The 18,672-nt window shown below is 38.5% G+C and overlaps 1 protein-coding gene across 2 annotated transcripts in view; it reads right to left on the bottom strand.

Moving 5' to 3' along the window:
* The window catches only part of WDR7 (WD repeat domain 7), a 114,796-nt gene that overhangs the window by 68,352 nt on the left and 27,772 nt on the right, over positions 1-18,672 (bottom strand). For both annotated transcript variants that reach the window (XM_090132346.1, XM_090132347.1), the window contains exons 15-19: positions 16,171-16,940; positions 15,530-15,618; positions 10,652-10,770; positions 8,625-8,748; positions 267-380 (exon numbers count right to left, since the gene is read on the bottom strand). In XM_090132346.1, the coding sequence (XP_089988472.1) occupies positions 267-380; positions 8,625-8,748; positions 10,652-10,770; positions 15,530-15,618; positions 16,171-16,940 (1,216 nt within the window). The remainder of the gene's footprint in view (positions 1-266; positions 381-8,624; positions 8,749-10,651; positions 10,771-15,529; positions 15,619-16,170; positions 16,941-18,672) is intronic.

The following is an 18,672-nucleotide window of genomic DNA, read 5'->3' as shown; positions in this document are numbered from 1 at the left end:
ATGGTAAATCGTTTAAGAAGTAACTGTAAAGAATCAAACCGAAGAGCTAAATATGTCAGCTGCAGGCAGACTAGAAAACTCAAAACACACTGAAAAATATTTGTTTCAGAAGCAACGCAGTAAAATGACAGTAGTTAGAGTTAAGCATATGTTTCATTTTCACACAAGAAGTATGAAAAGTCAGAAAGTGTTCCTTCTCTTTTGCATTGTACTCAGTAAGTTAAAAAAAAAGAAAAAAAGAAAGAAATCCATTTCATTAAGCTCACCAGCTGTGATGTCGTCATCCACTAGATCATGCTCTTCCTCCTGAACTTTTGCCTCTGTTCCCAATGAATCTGGGCTTGCAGTAGCAGTTTGAATGGCTTCCGTGGTTACTCCAGCTGAAAAAATAACAGCCAAACACCCATAGAAGTCAGTGGTTTTCTTAGATAACAACCCTACATTAGGAAAAAATAAAATCATCTTCTGTTGCAATGTAGCACTACAAAATGCAGATAAAGCAAAGATAAACTATTTTCTGACTTCCTGTAATACAAACCTTTCATTTATAAACGTTCTCCACAGTGTAGATTTCTCATATACTTCCTTTTTACCTAGCATGATTAAAACAATCAGAAACAGAGACACATCCTATTTAGCCATAAAACTGAGTTCAGCAGAACTTCTCTCACATCTCCTATTAATCCTGCAATCTCTCCCACCAAAAAAGAACTCTTTCCATGCCACTTTCAGAGTACATTCCTTCATCTGAACCATTCTACATAATTTGGTTGTGATGTATGAGTTAATTGCTCTTGCAAATTGTATTATGGACGCTAAATCATACCATGTAACACCACAGGAGGTTATCATTCACTGGTGTATACTGTGCCCAGCTTTAACCTTTATGAGACCCTGCCCAGACCTTACTGCAATTCCATCAAGGCACTATCAAAAGAAGCGTTTTGCTAAGAGTGAAAAAGCACAGCCTCACAAATAGTGTTCCCAAAGAGCTTTAGGAAAGCTGAAGGAGCAGACTGAAGAGAGCCCAGATAAGATTTCTTTCCTCCTGATGTATCCTTTATGTCAGCTATCAAAAATCTTATTATATGAAGAGATTGCTGCTTTCCTGATTGTGGCATTAGATTTGCCATCTATAGAGGCATTAAGATCCCATTAAAAAAGGACTACAGCCCTTTGTCAGCACCAACCAAGCTTCAAAAAGAAATAAATCTGGAATGCCTTTCCCTTTGCTACTCCAGGCTGTCAACTAGCACAGGGTGAGCAAGTCCTGCCTATTCCCTTGCTGCTCCTCTGCCATTTGTACAGCTTCCTTATGAAAAATAAAATAACAAACACACACATTTTTTCAGTTTGGAGTAGTTTTGATGTGATAAATGACTCATCTTCTCCAAACGTAAAAATATGGTTTATAAGTGAAAAGACAATGGTTCTTAATAAACCACATGGAGAGAAGCTCTCTCAGGAGTTTGATCATAGCTGTCTCCCAGTGTGGCCTGTTTCAGCTGTCATAAGGACCCAGTGGTTCCAGCACTGCATTGCCAAAATGTTTTTTGGATGGCCCAAAGCACAACACCTTGGATTTGTTTAGAATCATCAACTCATTAAAAAGTTGGAAAAGACCTCAAAGATCATCAACTGTCAGCCCATCCCCACCATGCCCACTAAACCACGTCCCTTAGTTCCCACGTTACCTCTTCCACTGCATTTTATCCTCAGGTTGATGTAAAGCAGCTGAGCTTTCATATTAGATGTGCTACACCTAAAGAGTGTAGCAAAACCAGTGACAATAGAATGAAAAGATAGAAATATTTTTGCACGAGTTGGTTCTAAGAACAGGATATGAAATATTAAAAGTCCCTTACAATTTCACAGGATTAAAATTAAAATCTAAGCACATATCATTTAATCTGAATGATTCTCAAAGAAAAAAAAAAAAAAAAGTGGGGGGAGGAAGGTAACAATCACACAAATAAGTCAGGCAATAGTTATACATTATCACTTCACCTAAATGAAAATACAGCAAGAACGAACATGTGTCCCTATACACAGTTACCTTCTACATAATTCACCAAAATGTCTCAGAAACATGATTTGGAAATGAAAAGGTCAGAAAGGAAGTGCTTGTATGAAACATAAGCCAGCTGACACATTAGAAAACACTGGAAAGTTAACAGAGGGATGGAGCAAATCCTCAGCAGTTTGTGGATGACACCAAGCTACGTGGTGCATTTGGCAGGCCCAAGGGACAGGATGCCATCCAGAAAGACCTGGGACAGGCTGAGCAGCGCGCCCATGAGAACTGCATGAGGTTCTACAAAGCCAAATGCAAGGAGTGCACCATCAGTACAAGCTGGGGGATGTAAGGATGGAGCACAGCCCTGCCAAAAAGGACGTGAGGCACTGCTGGATGGCAGCTGGACATGAGCCAGCAGTGTCCCATCGCAGTCTAGAAAGCCAACCGTATCCTGGGCTGCATCCAAAGCAGTGTGGCCAGCAGGGCAAGGGGGAGATCTGCCCCTCTGCTCTGAGCTGGAGTGCTGCATCCAGATGCATCAGTGCAGGAGAGACGTGGACCTGACAGAGCACATCCAGAGGAGGGCCACAAAAATGGTCCCAGGGATGGAAAACACCTCTCATATGAGGACAGGCTGAGGGCTGGGGCTGTGCAGCATGGAGAAGAGAAGGCTCCAGCGAGAATTGAGAGCAGCCATTCAAAATCAAAAGGGGGGCTTTTTTAAGAAATAAGGAGACATTCTTTAACAGGGTCTGCTGTGACAAGACAAGTGGGAATAGTTTCAAACTAAAAGCAGGGAAGGCAGTGAGCCCCTGGCACAGGCTGCACAGAGAGGTGGTGGTGCCCCATCCCTACAGACAGCCAAGATCAGGCTGGATGGACTCTGAGCACTGCTGGAGCTGTGGGTGTCCCTGTGCACTGCAGTGAGCGGGACCTGATGACTTCTAAGGGATCCTTCCAACTCAAATGATTCTATTACTCTATGATTACAATTCGTCATTTACTGTAGTATCATAAATTGATTTTTCTATTACTACACCAAAATAGTGCTGTGCAAATCTGTTTCATTTACTCCTTTGTGCTCAGCAAAGTAAGAATTTGCAGGAGCAGAGTGACCAACCACGTGGATATACAGCAGTCTTTGAGGTCTAATCGCAGTGTCCTTACTAAGTGAAAATTCCCATTTAAATCAACTGAAGTTTAATTATGTTTTACGCAATTAATCTTTTTTTAAGTAAAACTTCCTTACAGAGATATATATTTACCAGAAATACATTAATAAAAATAACAACATCACATTTGTTATAGACTTATCATGCTTATTTTTGTCATCAGAATGGGTTATGATCAAAGTAAAGAAATTTAGAAACATATTCTTAAATTGTTCTCTCTTGAATTTCATGTTGCCACATTATTTAACATTTCCACTTTACAAGAAATAATAATTTGATGAAGACATTAGGTTTTAGCAATATGGGAAGCACCAGCAGCATCCAGACCTAATTTTCAGGCAGCATTCACTGGCAGCAGATTCCTGCCTGGAATTAATTCAGTACACAGCACCCGATCGATCTGGCAGCTCCCAGTGCACAGTGCCTGCCTGCCTGCAGCATGCACACAAAGGGCACGGCCAGATAACCTTTTGCTTTCCATTAAAGACATAGGAACCTTTTTTGTATCTGCAGTAACACCATGTATTTTAAAACACATCGGGCTCTGCACTGCTGGGTGGGCAGACTTCATGCTGGAACATTTGGGGGTTCCACTGCACGGGGCCCTACGAAACACCCGCCTCAACGTTTTCAGAAGACATTACACTGAACAACAGAAAAATAAATAAGTAGGAACACAACATTCAGCAACGAAATTTGTTAGAAATGGAAAAAAAAAAATTCCTTTGCAGAATCTATCTTGCATTGGAGAAATCTTTGCTCTTCAAAATAAGCAGGTAACAGAGGTGACATTTCTCTCTTTTTGAGCTGAAAACTGTTCCTCATGGAGAATGCACTACAGACTGTGCAGAAACAATCACATGTTGTGAAAACAAGGAGCAGGTAAAGCCTACGTGACAACCTTAGCAGACGCAACATGGAGCTTCCAAAGCTTACCATCATGTGCAAGCCTGAAAAATATCAATGGCTAAACCAGCAGCAACATTTTCATATCATGATGTCACATTCATTTCATCCATTTCATATTCATAATCCACAGCTTAACAGCTGAATATAAAAGACTACAAATATAACATGTATAATATTGTATATCTATAATATAATTATATGTAAGACTATAGACACGACTAGCTCAATAAACATGCTCTGGATTGAGAATAAATAATGCAGGGTTTCCCCTTTGATTTTGTACATCAAAAAGTTTGGCTTGAAATGAGAAATTGATATGAAACAGGAATTAAGTTTTAAGAAGGAATCCACCTGACCCTGCTGCCTATCCTTTAAAGCCATAATTCTCTCAGCTGGCTACTCAGAAACAAGGAGGGGATAATACACGTGATACAAATTGGCTGATCTCTCTGGTAAGGGCTATCTACAATTGCACTCCTGTACAATCACTACACAAAGTGATCAGGAAATGAGCACACCTCCAAGCGCTGATTACATTTCTGCTCCTAATTTGCCCTATTCAGCGTGCTCTGGGGCACCATCTAACTCCACTGAGTTCCTCAAAATTCAAAACAAGGTATGGGAATAAAACCTGCATAAGCATACAGTTTTTCCATTAAATGGCAACATGATTCAAACACAAGCTCTAAGAATTCGTATCTCCATGGTTCACAGTGCTCTCTCCTGCAGATAAAAAATTATTAAAGGACAATCCAGTGCAAATTTGCATTGCTCTTTCCATGCACATCAAAGAGTTGAGAGGCACGCACATTCACTAGATCTCAACAAGCACAGTCCTGCCCCCAGTTGCTCTTGGATCTGTGTAGATATACAAATAGAAGATTTCACCTCTCTTTGCTAATACCACACTCCTGAGACATTCAAGAGCCAATTACATGCATATGACTAAAGGTATCAGCAACAAGCTTCTATTAGTGGTTACATTTGTTTCACTTATAAAGGAACCTGCCATGTCAAAGAAAAGCACTTTTTCCATATCACATATACAAGACCTCTTACAATGCAGTAAGATGGGCTGGAGGGAAACATGCTGATAATATTGTACGCCTCCCTATTAAGTGAGGACATGCAAAGACATGGAGGATGAAGGAAACAGAGCAGTAATCCTTGAACTATACCATATTCCTTCTGCTTGCCTTTCCAGCACTAAGCTGTATGTTTCAGAAACTCACCACGTCCATTTGGGCCGTTCTAAGTAATTTTTATCCCCTCAGTCCTTGTTTTGAAAGATCTGGGGAGGGAATCAACTTTTATCAGGTGCTGTACTGTAACTAAGGGAACGTCTGTATACTTTACCTACAAAAGCAAGCTTTGCAGCTCCTCATTAATTTCATTATTCCAGTCTGATATCACAATCACCGTTCTTCCTCAGGGTGCCAGCACCTCTGTGGATGCTCACATGGCCAGTACCACTGCTAAACAGCCTTCCAACTCTGCCACTCAGAACCACAAACTCAGGCATAATACCAATGTGCTAGTAATTATCTGCTTTATACATTTTCTGTATCACTGCTTTCACCCATACTCCTCATTTGATTTCTCCCTACTTTTTCCTGTTGTAAATCTTGTTTGCTCTGATAGATAAGTGCATCCTTAAAAACAAATGCTATGTTTTGATCTGCTAATAACTAACAAAAATGCCAAAGTGTTGCTGTATGCATTCACACTCTGTGTACTGAATTAAACATGTACAGAAAATTGGCATTTTTTTTTTTTTTTTCACCAGCCCATCTTTAGCAATTCCTGTACGAACACATGCCATGCCTACAGCCTGAGCACAGGCACAAGAGCAGAACTAAACATTCCACTTCCAGCTATGCACATGTGGAACACAACTGCATACTCTTTTCAGTCGTCCAGTTTATGTAATGAGAAGTACCACAAATAGAGAATGCTGGGATTAGTGTGAGTTTGATTAAGTGGTAATTCCTGATTTGGAAGCAGAGGCCCTACAAAGTGCCTTACATACAACTTCACCAGCAAGACTGTGCCCATAACCTTGCACCTAACACAGTCATTCTGTTTCACTGCAGAGAAATCAGTGCTCATCAACAGCTGCTATAGCAGCTACAGTGAGACTGAAGGGCAGCTAAAGCTATAAAACTGAGCAAACCAGTCTTACCAGAAGAGCAATTGAAAAATAAATCCAAATATTCAGAACAGCACCAATCTCCATCAGTTTGAATGGAGGCTCTTTGGCATGTACGTACAAGCACACTCCCACTCCTCACTCATGGTCTGGCTGCACAGCTGGCTGAGCAGCAACACCCTTATAAGGCAAAGGCTGCATGCCTAAAGGCTGCAATTAACAGCAGCTCTGCCTCACCAACAAATCCTCAGCACCACCTGAACATACCTCATCCTGTGAAATTTATGCATTCAATTTAGATTTAATAAGATTATTACACATTTCTCTAAAATCAATTGTGTTTGATAGAGATCCTTCCCTGAATAGAAGCTACATTCTTCAGTGGAAGAATCACAGTTAAGGAAAATGAATGTCTGCTGCTTTACTTTTAAAGAAACATTCTCATTCACAAAAACACATTTATATTTTTACTGCTTTCTTACATATGGCAGATGTGTTTGTACATCATTCTAGAAAGGAAAGCCCATGGAGATAAGTGAATGGTGTATTGCATGATGTGATTGACCTTGCAATAATATATTCTTAGAGTTTGCACAATATCTGCTTTAATAAGAATGAATAATACGAACATAGCCGGAGACATATTTTTGGAGAAAAATGTAACAGATCAAACAGTGGTCTGTGATGATTTAATTTATGTGAAGAAAAAAAACCATCATATAACATATCACTGTATTACTCCAGATTTTTGTACACAATCATGGTCAGAAGCCTGATGGTTTGGTAAATATGTATGTTTGATGATTCAAAGTACGCAGAAGACTTGTGCCCTTGATAACATTAAATCTTGTTAAAATCCTTCTCTGCCCACGAGCCAAGTGTTCCAAATAAGGTCAATCATTCAGAACTATACGCGATTTTCATAGGCTGCAGGAAATGTACTTAAAAGAAGTGCCCTTTATCATTTCACCTACAAGCAGAACATTTTAACTGGCAGTATTTTGTCAAAAGGGATCAGGTGATATTTAAAATTAATTCAGTCAGATCCATCATGAAATCAAAATACTATTTGTTTCAGTTTTAAGGGTTTTTGTTTGTTCGTTTTTTAATTTGTACTTTAGTAATTCATTTGATTTCCTCAAATGCCTTTACCCAACAAAAAAGAAATGAGGTCATGAAGATGCTAAAAAACATTACTGTTAGAAAAACCAGTGCTTTCTCTCACAAGCATACTAAACAAACAAAATAGTTGGAGAATTGCATTTGCAGCAGTATTTTAAATTACCTTCTAGTAAGTATGCAAAGAAAGGAGACCTAGCAAATAATAAAGTGATTGTGTTAACACATATGACATCAGAAAAGGGGAAGGAAACATATAGAGAAAAATAGAAAAGGGAAGAGTACATGATTCAAAGGAGCTGGTAACAGCACATCTAATCTGGCATTTCAGTAAGCAAAGCCAAGTCAGGAGGATGGTGTGAACGATGGTGTGAAATTACCAAAAAGGGACTGCAGAAGGCTGGAGGAAATGACTTACTGCTACATGCATTTTATAAATTGCAAGAGAGATTAGAAAGGAACAGCTCTCATTCTTTATGTACTTCTAGTACAGTTTAAGAAATCTTGGCAGAACATTGCAAGATGCATCTTTCACACCCACTCTGCAAAATGAGCTTAACCTTCTAATGCCCTAAAGTCCATTAACTTACAGTTTTAGACTTTTATGAATGTGATAAGGTAAAAAAATGTTCTGCATTTCAAAGGGAAATACTGTAATCTCATGTTCACCCAATTAACCATCACCATAAATTACTGTCTAATGAATCCTTGATAACTGTAGAGCCATCTTCATCCAGTATCTCCCTGCAGCCCTGGGTAACCATTGGTTCTGAACACCCAATGAGGCAAGAGTTGCACCAAATGTCCAATATACAGTGAAGGTCATCTCCTACACACAACTGCATTAACTCCTCTCAGAATTCTTCTATGCTATGGGGATGCCAAAGAATCCCTTCATAACCATTTCTAGAATCTTATCATAGACTCTTTGGTAATTATACCGGCCTTTTCCAAAGTAGGTTTCTTCTCTGAAATCTCCAAACTGCAGCTCTGCCCCTCAATACCAGGGAAAGCCTTTGCAAAAGACACTGCATTCCCAGTGAAATGCACTGAAACGCTCTATTTACCTCATCAACATTAGGGATCCCAAGCAATTTCATGACTATGAAATTAGAAAATTTCCAGGAATTTTCATGCATAACTCAAATGACTCTTTCCCTAAGTTGGCAGAACTGCTAATAAATTGGTTTATGGGATTCCTTTTTTCCCCTTTATCTATCAACAGAGTTATTTTCCCATTAGTCACACAGTTACTTACGTGATATGACACTGTCAATGTACTGTGGCAAATATGGAGCCCAAGCATCAATGGTCTCCTTCCGGCCTGCCTGTTCAATCCTCCTCAGTTCTGCTAGCAGCAGGGCCTGGGCAGCTTCTCTTACCTATAAATCAACCAAAACATCACAAACTCAAACATGAAATATTTATCAATATGCTATCAGTATAATTTAGCTAGTACAACAAAAAGCATCACTTAAAAGAAAAAAAAAAATCTTGTATAAAAAAAATGAATGTAGTTTTTAGAAAACCCTCATTTTTCCCTGCTCCTTTCCAACTTAACTACAGAAACAACATGGCCACAAATAGGACAACCCCAAACTATGGTGACTCCCAACACAGGACATAACAGAGCCATAGGCACTGAGAAAACCTTCCTCAGCAAAGAGGCTACTTCAAATCCCCCGAAGTGAACAGAAACTGAGGTTTACCACTGAAAGAAATAAGGTGGCTCACATTCCATCAAGTGAAATGGTAATTGCCATAGAAAAGTAGCACTGATGCACTAAAATATCACCAAAATTTGAATTTTCAGGAAATAATTTGTGATCAGCCTTCTTTCTAACAAAAGTTTTCCAGAATTCCAAGATATGCAGCAAATAAATAATTTTTCTAAAATCAAAGGTGGATGTAGGAATACCATAGCAAAACAAAAATCCCCAAGGAACAGTTTTCAAATGAAATAATCTCATTTGTGTGCAGTGTGGAAGACCGAGCAATGTATACACACAAAGAACTTATGCAACTCGATCAAGGTAAGACAGAAAACTGCGGGCAAGCAGGGATCAGCAAAACGCTAGCTTGACACATCAGGATATCCAGAAACTGGACTCCTACTGCTTACCTGCTTACAAATCCTAATTAGTTTCAAAGCAATTATCCTCTCAGAAAACCATCTCACAGTATATCCTATCTAGCAGAAGAACAGGTACCCAGATAGCAAAAAGCCTATTCCCCATTAAGTTACAAGACCGCTGAAGTCCTACAGCCTATAATCCAGCTCTGTTCCTTCTTTCCTACTCTGAAAGCTGCACAGTCAACGAAATTTTTGCCACAGTAGCATAGGTGTAGTGTTAAGGCCTAGCAGTCATTTATCACACTGTTGGTGACAAACCACTTACTGACTGCTGTACACAAGCTCCAACAAATTAAGCAACTCAGCAGTCTCTTGAGAAAAAAAAAAAAACATAGGTTAGTTTTTGATCCTATAGATTCATAATGGAATATGAGAAATTTTAATCCTGGAATTTCATTAGAAAGATATATATACAGTGTATGTCACAGAAAAGGTAAGAACAAACAAATAAACAAACAAATACAGAGAGACACAATCATTTTTTCAACATTTTGAAAGAGGTTAACTGGAAAACTGATCTGCTGAATCTAGAATCAGCAGCTACAAGCACTTGTGTCAGAAAGTACTTTTTATATTAAGGAAAAATTAGCATAGTAAAAGCCATCAACATCAGACAGGTACATAAAGCTGCACTCTGCTTAAATAAAAACCAAAGTAACAAAGCATTCAAATACTGCAACGCATGAATCACTTCTGCCTCTGCTCCCACACCTGTACAGAGCCTCTCCTCCCTGTGCCCCCATGTTATGCTGCTGGGAATTGGGCTTCCCTGAGAACTCCCTCAGTGATTTGCTTCTGTTGCAGAGGAGCAAGGCTGCCATCCAGTGGCAAATCACAGAAGGCATTTCTCATCTAAAACAATGTGTCACTTAAATAAACAAAGACTTTAAAAGACTGATATTTGAAAGCATGTTATTTGGAGTTTTTAGAATTGAGCATTAGGGGGGGGAAAAAAACAAAAACCATCAACAGAAAATTACTGCAGGCTACTCAGAAAAGTGTGAGTGCCTCACCCCTGGAGAGCTCAAGGACATGGATGGGGCCCCGTGCAGCCTGAGCTGCAGAGGGCAATCATGGTGGAGTGGTGCTGGGGGATTCTGGGGATTCTTCCAACCCAGCCAGTCTGCAATTCTGCAATCCTATGAACTCACCTCCAGGCAGCGGTCCTGCCACCTGCGAGCCAGCATCTCCAGAAGAGGAGGCCTGAACTTGTCCAGACCAAGCAGGTCGGGGAGCATCACACAGTGCATGGCAGCAAGCTGGCTCCACCCTGTTCAAACACAAAAGAACACATCAAAAACTCTTTCTTTTCATCCTCTCTCAAAATGGAAGTATAATTGCACTGAATCACAGGCTTGAATTTCAAACTTGCAACACTCACAGTATGTTCAACACACTAAATACTGAAAAGCTCCTAAGCACAAGCCATACTCTTGAGTTCAAGACCATCTTCAATGATCTGTTGAAACAATAGTTTCCATTATTTTCACACAATATCCTACATGCAAGTTTGATGGCATTCATTTAAAGAAAGCTAATCATATAAATTACCAGTAGGAAGATCATAGACATTTTAAGGAGGTATGCCAGCATATCATAGCACACATTTGTCCACTACCCTCACTCTTCCCATCTAAATCCTGCTTCACACTGGAAGCCTGCAATATTATCTAGTTAAAAGCTGTAAAGAGGAATCTATCAAACCCAAACAACACAGTCTAAAAAGTCCTGTAATGTACACCAAAAACATGCTCTTAGTATTATGATCTACTTCAACTTGAGAAGCATGAGAAATACTTCCTGTGAGCATACAGCTTTCCTTTTTTAATTTGTCAGCAATGGTGAACACAAAAATCTCAGTATTTTAACTACCAAAGTTTTTCATGATGGTACAAGTAAAATAATAAACAGAACATTTAATACTTGAAAAACAAAAATTTATGGCTTTGCAATAAGACATCAAAAGCAAAGGTTTAAAACAAACTTCCTGCAGTGATTCAGGAGTAGTGGCTTAGTTTGGTCTGTGTTAGGTTATTTGTGTGTGTGCCAATCTTTAAGGCAGAAAGTCATTCTTCACAATGGAGATAAACACCTATTAGAAATAAAAAATATAAACACAAACCTCAAGTAGTCTAATTGAACAGTTTCTGTCTTCATAAGCACTACAAATCAGATTTAAGTGATGTGAAGCTGATTTTGGTTCATCTCTGAATATAAAGCACCACAAAAGGTTTAGCCTCCTGGTTTGTGCCTTTGTGTCACAGGCAGTCCCAGAAGGTCCCCAAGCTCCAGATGGAGCTGAGCCATTGCACCGAGAAGCAGCAGCTGTACCCACGTGGAAGTACAGCAGTGGGACATGAACTGTGCATAGTGTGGCTTCAGTCACTCACATTCTTCCTTTAAAAAGGTTCATTATTTTGCCAAAAAACGACAGCAAAACAAGACAGTCTGAAATCCAACCTTTCACATGGCCACTGAGAACTGAACTTTGACAGAAAGTCCTGGACAGACAAACCACATCTGTTCACCCCCTAACAGCAAACTGTGCAAAAATAAACTCATTGCCTCTATTTCTTGAAAAGAAAAATACCTCCAAAGAACAAATTAAAGTCACATCATAACAATGATAAGGAACATTAGTTGAAAGTAAAAGACAATAGATAGAAAAAATGAGGAAAGATACCTTCATTTACTAAGAAACAGGTATGTAAAGGAGGAGCAGTGTCAGAGCCAGAGTGACCAGCTTCAGTGCTAGAAGAAACAGCAGGAGCAACTTGCAGAGGAAAGAAGAAGAAATAAAGAGAAAAAAATAGGAAAGTGAGGATAGCAGCTTCTGAAAAACAGATTAGTATCACTGAAGAATGAAAAACAAAACCGTGATAATATTAAACTTAAAAAAACAAACAAACAAACAAACTTCTAGGCTTTACAAGAAGCAGAGCGTGTCAGTGAGGAGAAGACATGCAACTACAGAAAAACAGCTTCACTAACGTAACACTGCATGTTTTGAGAAGAAGGTATTTGCAAATAAAAAGATCACAACTACGAGCTTCGAAAGTTGGGGCTCGGGGCTCACGTCAGCAACACTGCTGCCTGCATTTCAAAGCAGGAGTTTTGCTTCTGTTTTGGGTTTTTTTCCTAAGATAGATTTAGAATTTGTACTGCTCATTACAACCAAACAGTAACAACCCAGAAACAATCCCTTTCAAACCTGGGCTGCCCCACCTGTTCATCTAAAATGCCACAGAACATACTGCTGATGATTAGTTTTAATATAGTTCCACTTTAAATTTTTCTTCATTCAAACAAGCTTCATCCTAAACCAGAGGAAAGGGCTGAGAACATCAAGCAGACGGATGTAAGGCATCCAGGGTAACACTACAGGCAAGCTGACAGGAAAGCACGTGCTCCAAGCAGCAGCTGTGATGTATTTGCTTTGTAAACTGTGTAATTTCTTGTGCAAATGCAATTTAAAATCAGTTCTAAACATTATACTTCCATAATGCTCATTGTTGAACTTTATCACATGAAAAGACATGCAGACCTTATGGCATACACACGCTACAACCAGAGGTCAATGTGGAGCTTTAGAGGTCCCTATCTGACACTTCCTTCCTGCTGAGAAATTACCATATGTCATTCCCTCTTTTATTCCGTTGCAGAACAACAATGGGTTCAAGCTCCTGAACAGATTAAGCATTGTCTTCTGTTTGCTTTTCATGCAGTGAAGTTCTATTGTCACTGGAGGACATCTGCATCAGGGACACTTTGCCATGCCTTCCACATGAATGCAGCACGATGGCACGTGTACAGTGACAGCATGAGCAGCAGAAGTCATTTCACAACAAAGACTGCTTTCAGCAGATGTATAAAAGAAGCTGTTCAATTTATGGAAAATAAGCTCCAATTTATGTAGTTTTATTTGTTTGTTTGTTAAAACAAAACTGAAGACTTTGAAATTTCTCTCTGCTGTTGTTGTTCTCAGTCTGCGAGTGTTAAAAATTATAACAATCACTGTGATGGAAGCAGCTGGCCCAATAGCAGAGCAGCACAGAGATGTGCTGAGCTCAGGACAAATACAGGTCAAATAGATGGACATCCAGCATGTCATACTATGCATTAATCGTATCTGTACTAATTGATTTTTAAGAAGAACTGGTAATTTATGAGCAGCAAGATGCTGTAAGTAGCACACAATGGGATGTAAACGTATGACCTAAAGCTACCGTTCAAACTCTTCCTCCAGGAGCATTCTAGCCATGCTGCCAAACACAGGCAAAACATCCCAAAACATCACAGTTAAGGAACAAAGGTATTTTTCTATACTTTTGACAATGCATATAATTTATATTTCTATCAATTATTTCTGATGAAGTTAAAAATATTTTCACCCTACATTATATACATCTACCATCATAATGAGCAAAGCTGTTTTAAAGGAAAATTGACATTCTTTTCATTCAGGAAAGAATAACTGCAATATAACTGTACAGTTAAAAACAAAAGCATATGCTATCTCTGACAAATATGCTTCTTCTGGCATTGAATTTGTTTCCCAGAGATGGTATCTTCTGGGCACTGACCTCTCTAGTACATATTTTCCAAAGAAAAGTAAACAGCTTACAAAAAACAGATCTAGAGACAAGAGCCCTACTGCACTGTTGTGTTGGGGTTTTTTTTGTTGTTTTTGTTTTTTGTTTTTTTTTTAACTTCCACTTTTTTGTTATTGACTGCTACTTCTCTACTTCTGTAGCATCCCTACATGAGAAGAAAAGCCTGATGCATATCATTCCTGAAACTGGCTTCCTCTTTCAAAATATAGATGAAAACAAATTTGTATTTAGCACAAGAATACAAACACAAGCACCTCTGACAAGCAATTTTCTTCTTTGGATATACTTAACCTCACTTTTGAATGCAAATGATGAAAATCACAATTGATGTGTCAATTACCTATTGTGCATACCAGCTTCCTAATACAAGAGCAGTTTCATAGTTTAAAGATATATGTAAGGACATATACAAAAGGATATTCAAACAAAAGATAAATATCCATAAAATACCACAATAGCAAAGCATTTATTTTCTGCAAAATGCAACCATTTCACAAATTGCAAATTGCTCTGTACCTCAAAGAGGCAAAGTTCTAACAGCTTTTTTTTTTTTTTTTTTAACTGTAATTTTGGAAGAAATTACATGAGCAGACACTGCCTGTGTACCCAGCAGCTGCAGCAAACATCTCACTGCTCCTTAGTTCTGCACCCAAGTTAAAAAGGCTATGCCATGTTGTCACAGATTTACCTGTTTTTTTCATTAAGAGGAATAATTCGTTTGCCCCAGTGAGCAGCAGCTCTTGAATTCAGCAGAGGAGGAGGCACCTCCATTATCCCTCCATTCTCTGCAGGACTGCTTCTCTGCTGCTCCCACCACTTGAGGAACTGAAGTCTAAACCTTATGTACATCCTTCTTTTATATCACATATTGTTCTGTGTTTTATACCTAGCCACTGTACTCATGAAATAGAAGAGAATGCAGACTCCTAAAGAATCCAGTATCATCCACTGCCATTTTTCATAACTACAGATAAGGGAAACAGCAGCAGAGGTAGAAGCAGTGTTAAAAAAAATTCTTCCTCCTTTTAAAAAGGAAGAGGAAATATTTATGCGTTTACATATGTTTTACCTTTATACTTCAGCTTATATGTATGATATACATTTTTCTGTTATTCTGTATAACACTGCTTTATAGACTGTGAATGTCTTACAGACACCTCAATGTCTGAATTTTAGGGAGCAGTGAAAATATGCAAAAATTCCATGTCAGGGAATGACTCCAATGACTCGGGATCAGAACTTTAAATTGATTCTTAAGATGTTCTCAATCATTGCAACTTTTATCTAGAATATAACACTACCTTTATAAATCATGTAGAAGCTAGTAATATTTTTATCACATGATAATAACATGATGACTTGAGCATATGGAGCTCAGAAGACATACAAAATTGTTCTGAAGAAAGTGATTTCTACCTTGCTTAATTTGTCCTTGGGCTGCATGACTTGCTGTCGACGGAGGTGCCTTCATTTTTGACATTTCGGGAGTGGCTGGCCTGGGTGGCCTGAAGTAGAGGAGGAGGGAGCGTAAAGAAAGAAAAGGCAAAAAGGAGAGAAAAATAAGGAAAGATTATTTGCTAAGATCCCGCATCCAAACAAACTTTGAAAGGCGATCGGCAAAGAGCAGTCATCAAAGAAGTATCTCATTTACAATTCCTAGCTTACTTGGTTATGTGCGTTTGTATGTTTTTATTTGCCTAGAATCTGACCTACTCTTTAATGTATTTAAATCCTATAAATATTAAAAAGAAGAGCAGAAATTGGCTTTCAGCCCTGCACTATATTAACACTGACATCAACATATCATATTAACATCAGTATCCATTATATTAACATTGTAACTTCCGCAACCTGATTAAAAGCAATAACATTGTCTTGGCATTAAAAAAATATTATTGCCATGAAAGAAGAAACACATCGGTTGCCTGGGTACTTAAAGATTTCATAGCTACTTGATACACCAAACTCCATAGTAAAATTAAACAAAATTAAACATTATATTCGAAAAGAGACTCTAATCAGAAGTCATCACATGTTAAAAGGGGCATTGGTTCTACCTGGTTGGGCCTTTCTTCATGTGGTCTCCAATAAAGGTTGCATTGGTCATGCTCATCAGCGTGTTTGCCAGTGATATGACAGAGAGGAGATGCTGGGTGGTGACAGCACGTGACACGCCATATGTCCCCTTTCCCAATCCTTCTGTAATGGACATCTTCCTGCCCAACTCCATGTCATCATAGGATGGTTTGCCTACAGGCTGATTGTAGCCAGGAAGCATCAGAGACATGTGGCCTCCTCTAGACAGAAGGCCAAAGGATACTGAGCAGTGTGGCTTAAGCATCCCAAGACGATCAAGGCAAAGCTCATCTAGAACAGAATTCAAACCCCAGGCATGAAGACAGGACATAAAAAGTTTTGCTGTATCCATGGTTAGGTTGTATTCTAGTAGAGTTAACGGTTTGGATTTGCTAGAACGATATTCCGGATCAGTGTCTTCTCTTCTCTGCCTCATTGATTCTTCATCCTCATCTTCATCGTCGAGAAGATGTTCCTTTATGTTTTCTTTGATGGTTTCCTTGACCTGCTGGAAGAGGACAGCTGCTCGCTTACCAGTCAGGAAGGAGCCTCCCTTGTCAGACCCACCAGAGGCCTTCTGTAAATTCTCTGGAGAGATGAGGGCACTGTTGGGTCTTGCAGCCTCTTCGGTCAGCAGCTGAATTATCAGTGCTTCCACATCAAAGAAGAGCACATGTATATCTGGATCTGTCAAATTAGTCTTTATAGCTTGAACCATCAGAGAGTTATGTGAATATTTAGGTAAATTCCCCTACAAAAGAAAAAAGAAAAAAAGAAAGTATTTTGAAATTGTTACTGGATAATTGTCCTTAGACTTTTTTTTGTATTTAATCCATGAAAGGTGATGAAAGTTAGAAAAATCACATGGGCATAAAACATGAAAAATACTCTTATATTCTTTGCTGCCATTCTCATAGCATCAAAAATTCCAGACTTGTGATCAAATATTACAATCCTAAAATACAATCCTAAAATACAGTAATTTCATTTACTTACGTTTATCAGATAAACAGAACTCTAGATAAGGAGAAATGTTAAGTGCAGATTTCACAGCAGTTATTTTGAAACTAACAAGGTTTGCAGCTATTACATATACACTGTGTTTACAAATATACATATGCATATCTACAGAGGCATAAACCAGACTATACAAATAACTGATAACTCATACAAACATTTGCACATTCTGTACATACACTAATTTCAGACATACTTCTATTCTGTCCTTTAAGCATCCTGATATTCCACAGACATGAACCAAAGAGAACATCTTAAGAAGTCTTATATTCTCTAAACCACAAGAATATTCCTTACTGAAAGCCTGCTGACCAATAAAAATACATAAAACACCCATTATCTGCTCTATTTCAACCGCTGAGCTCTATAGTTGGAACACTTACAGATGCATTTATCATGACAAATCACAAAGGCAAACATATTTACCTTTACCTACATATTAACATTCACTAATTGAAAAATTGGACGTATACGTCAACCCAGCATTTACTTTATCTCTCAGGTACTTTTTCCAAGACAGCAAATACTTTCAGTCCTACAACTACTTGGCTACTGTCAGTTTCATACAGGATTTCATTAATAGGTGTCTGAAATCAGAAATGATGTACATATATTATTTGTCCATTATACCTGTAAAGATCATCAAAATGCTGTTAGCACAAAGGAATATAATATTCATCATCTCACTTTCACTGATTGCTTTAGGGTACGAAGTTAGTTTAGAAATAAATATGCTATTTTAATTTCCAAGGTTTTCATTCACAGATTTTTGTATCTCAAAGCACTCTGCATTTACTCTTGCTACTACACTTTACACTCTTCAGAGATACAGAATATTTGTTTTTAAATGAGATTGCTTTTTACAGAAAAATCTTCAGAAGAAGAACTGACCTCCTCAAAGAAACCCATGAGCTTTAGGTTTGGAAATCCACCTGTCTGAAACACTCAGCTGCTTTCATGAACAGAACAAGAACAACCTCTCTATGCTTCATAGCAAGATGTGCAGGGGGGGGAAAAAGTGTATATATATAAAATAAGTATATATATATATATTTAAAGTGCTCTCTCATTGCTTTTTCAATTCTGTTCAAACACAACTTGCCCAAAGTTCATTTACCTAAAACTAGTCTAGTCAAATTGCTGTATTTGATATTATAATCTTCATTTTTCTACACAATACTTTTTTTTTTTTTTACTTTTCTTTTCTTTTTAAATTTTCAGACTCTCAATTTAAGGCTACTAATATTCTGATGAATGTCCACATTCTAATGCACACATTAGAATGTGTCCATTCCATTCACACTCCATGGAGCAGAAGTGGAGGAGAGCAAATACAACCCCTGGTAGGCTGCTGCACCCACTTTACTCTCAGAGGGCAGTTCTCAGTAACGAGTTGTACTTGTCATTTCCACAGCCTCAGCTAAGTTTCAGGCACTGCATGCACCAAAGACCAGCCTTCTCTTAAA

The sequence above is a fragment of the Phasianus colchicus genome, chromosome Z, assembly GCF_987193195.1.
Source record: "Phasianus colchicus chromosome Z, bPhaCol1.hap1.1, whole genome shotgun sequence".
Classification (NCBI taxonomy): domain Eukaryota; kingdom Metazoa; phylum Chordata; class Aves; order Galliformes; family Phasianidae; genus Phasianus; species Phasianus colchicus.
The sequence above is the reverse complement of the archived record's forward strand: the minus strand, read 5'-3'. Positions and strand labels throughout refer to the sequence as shown.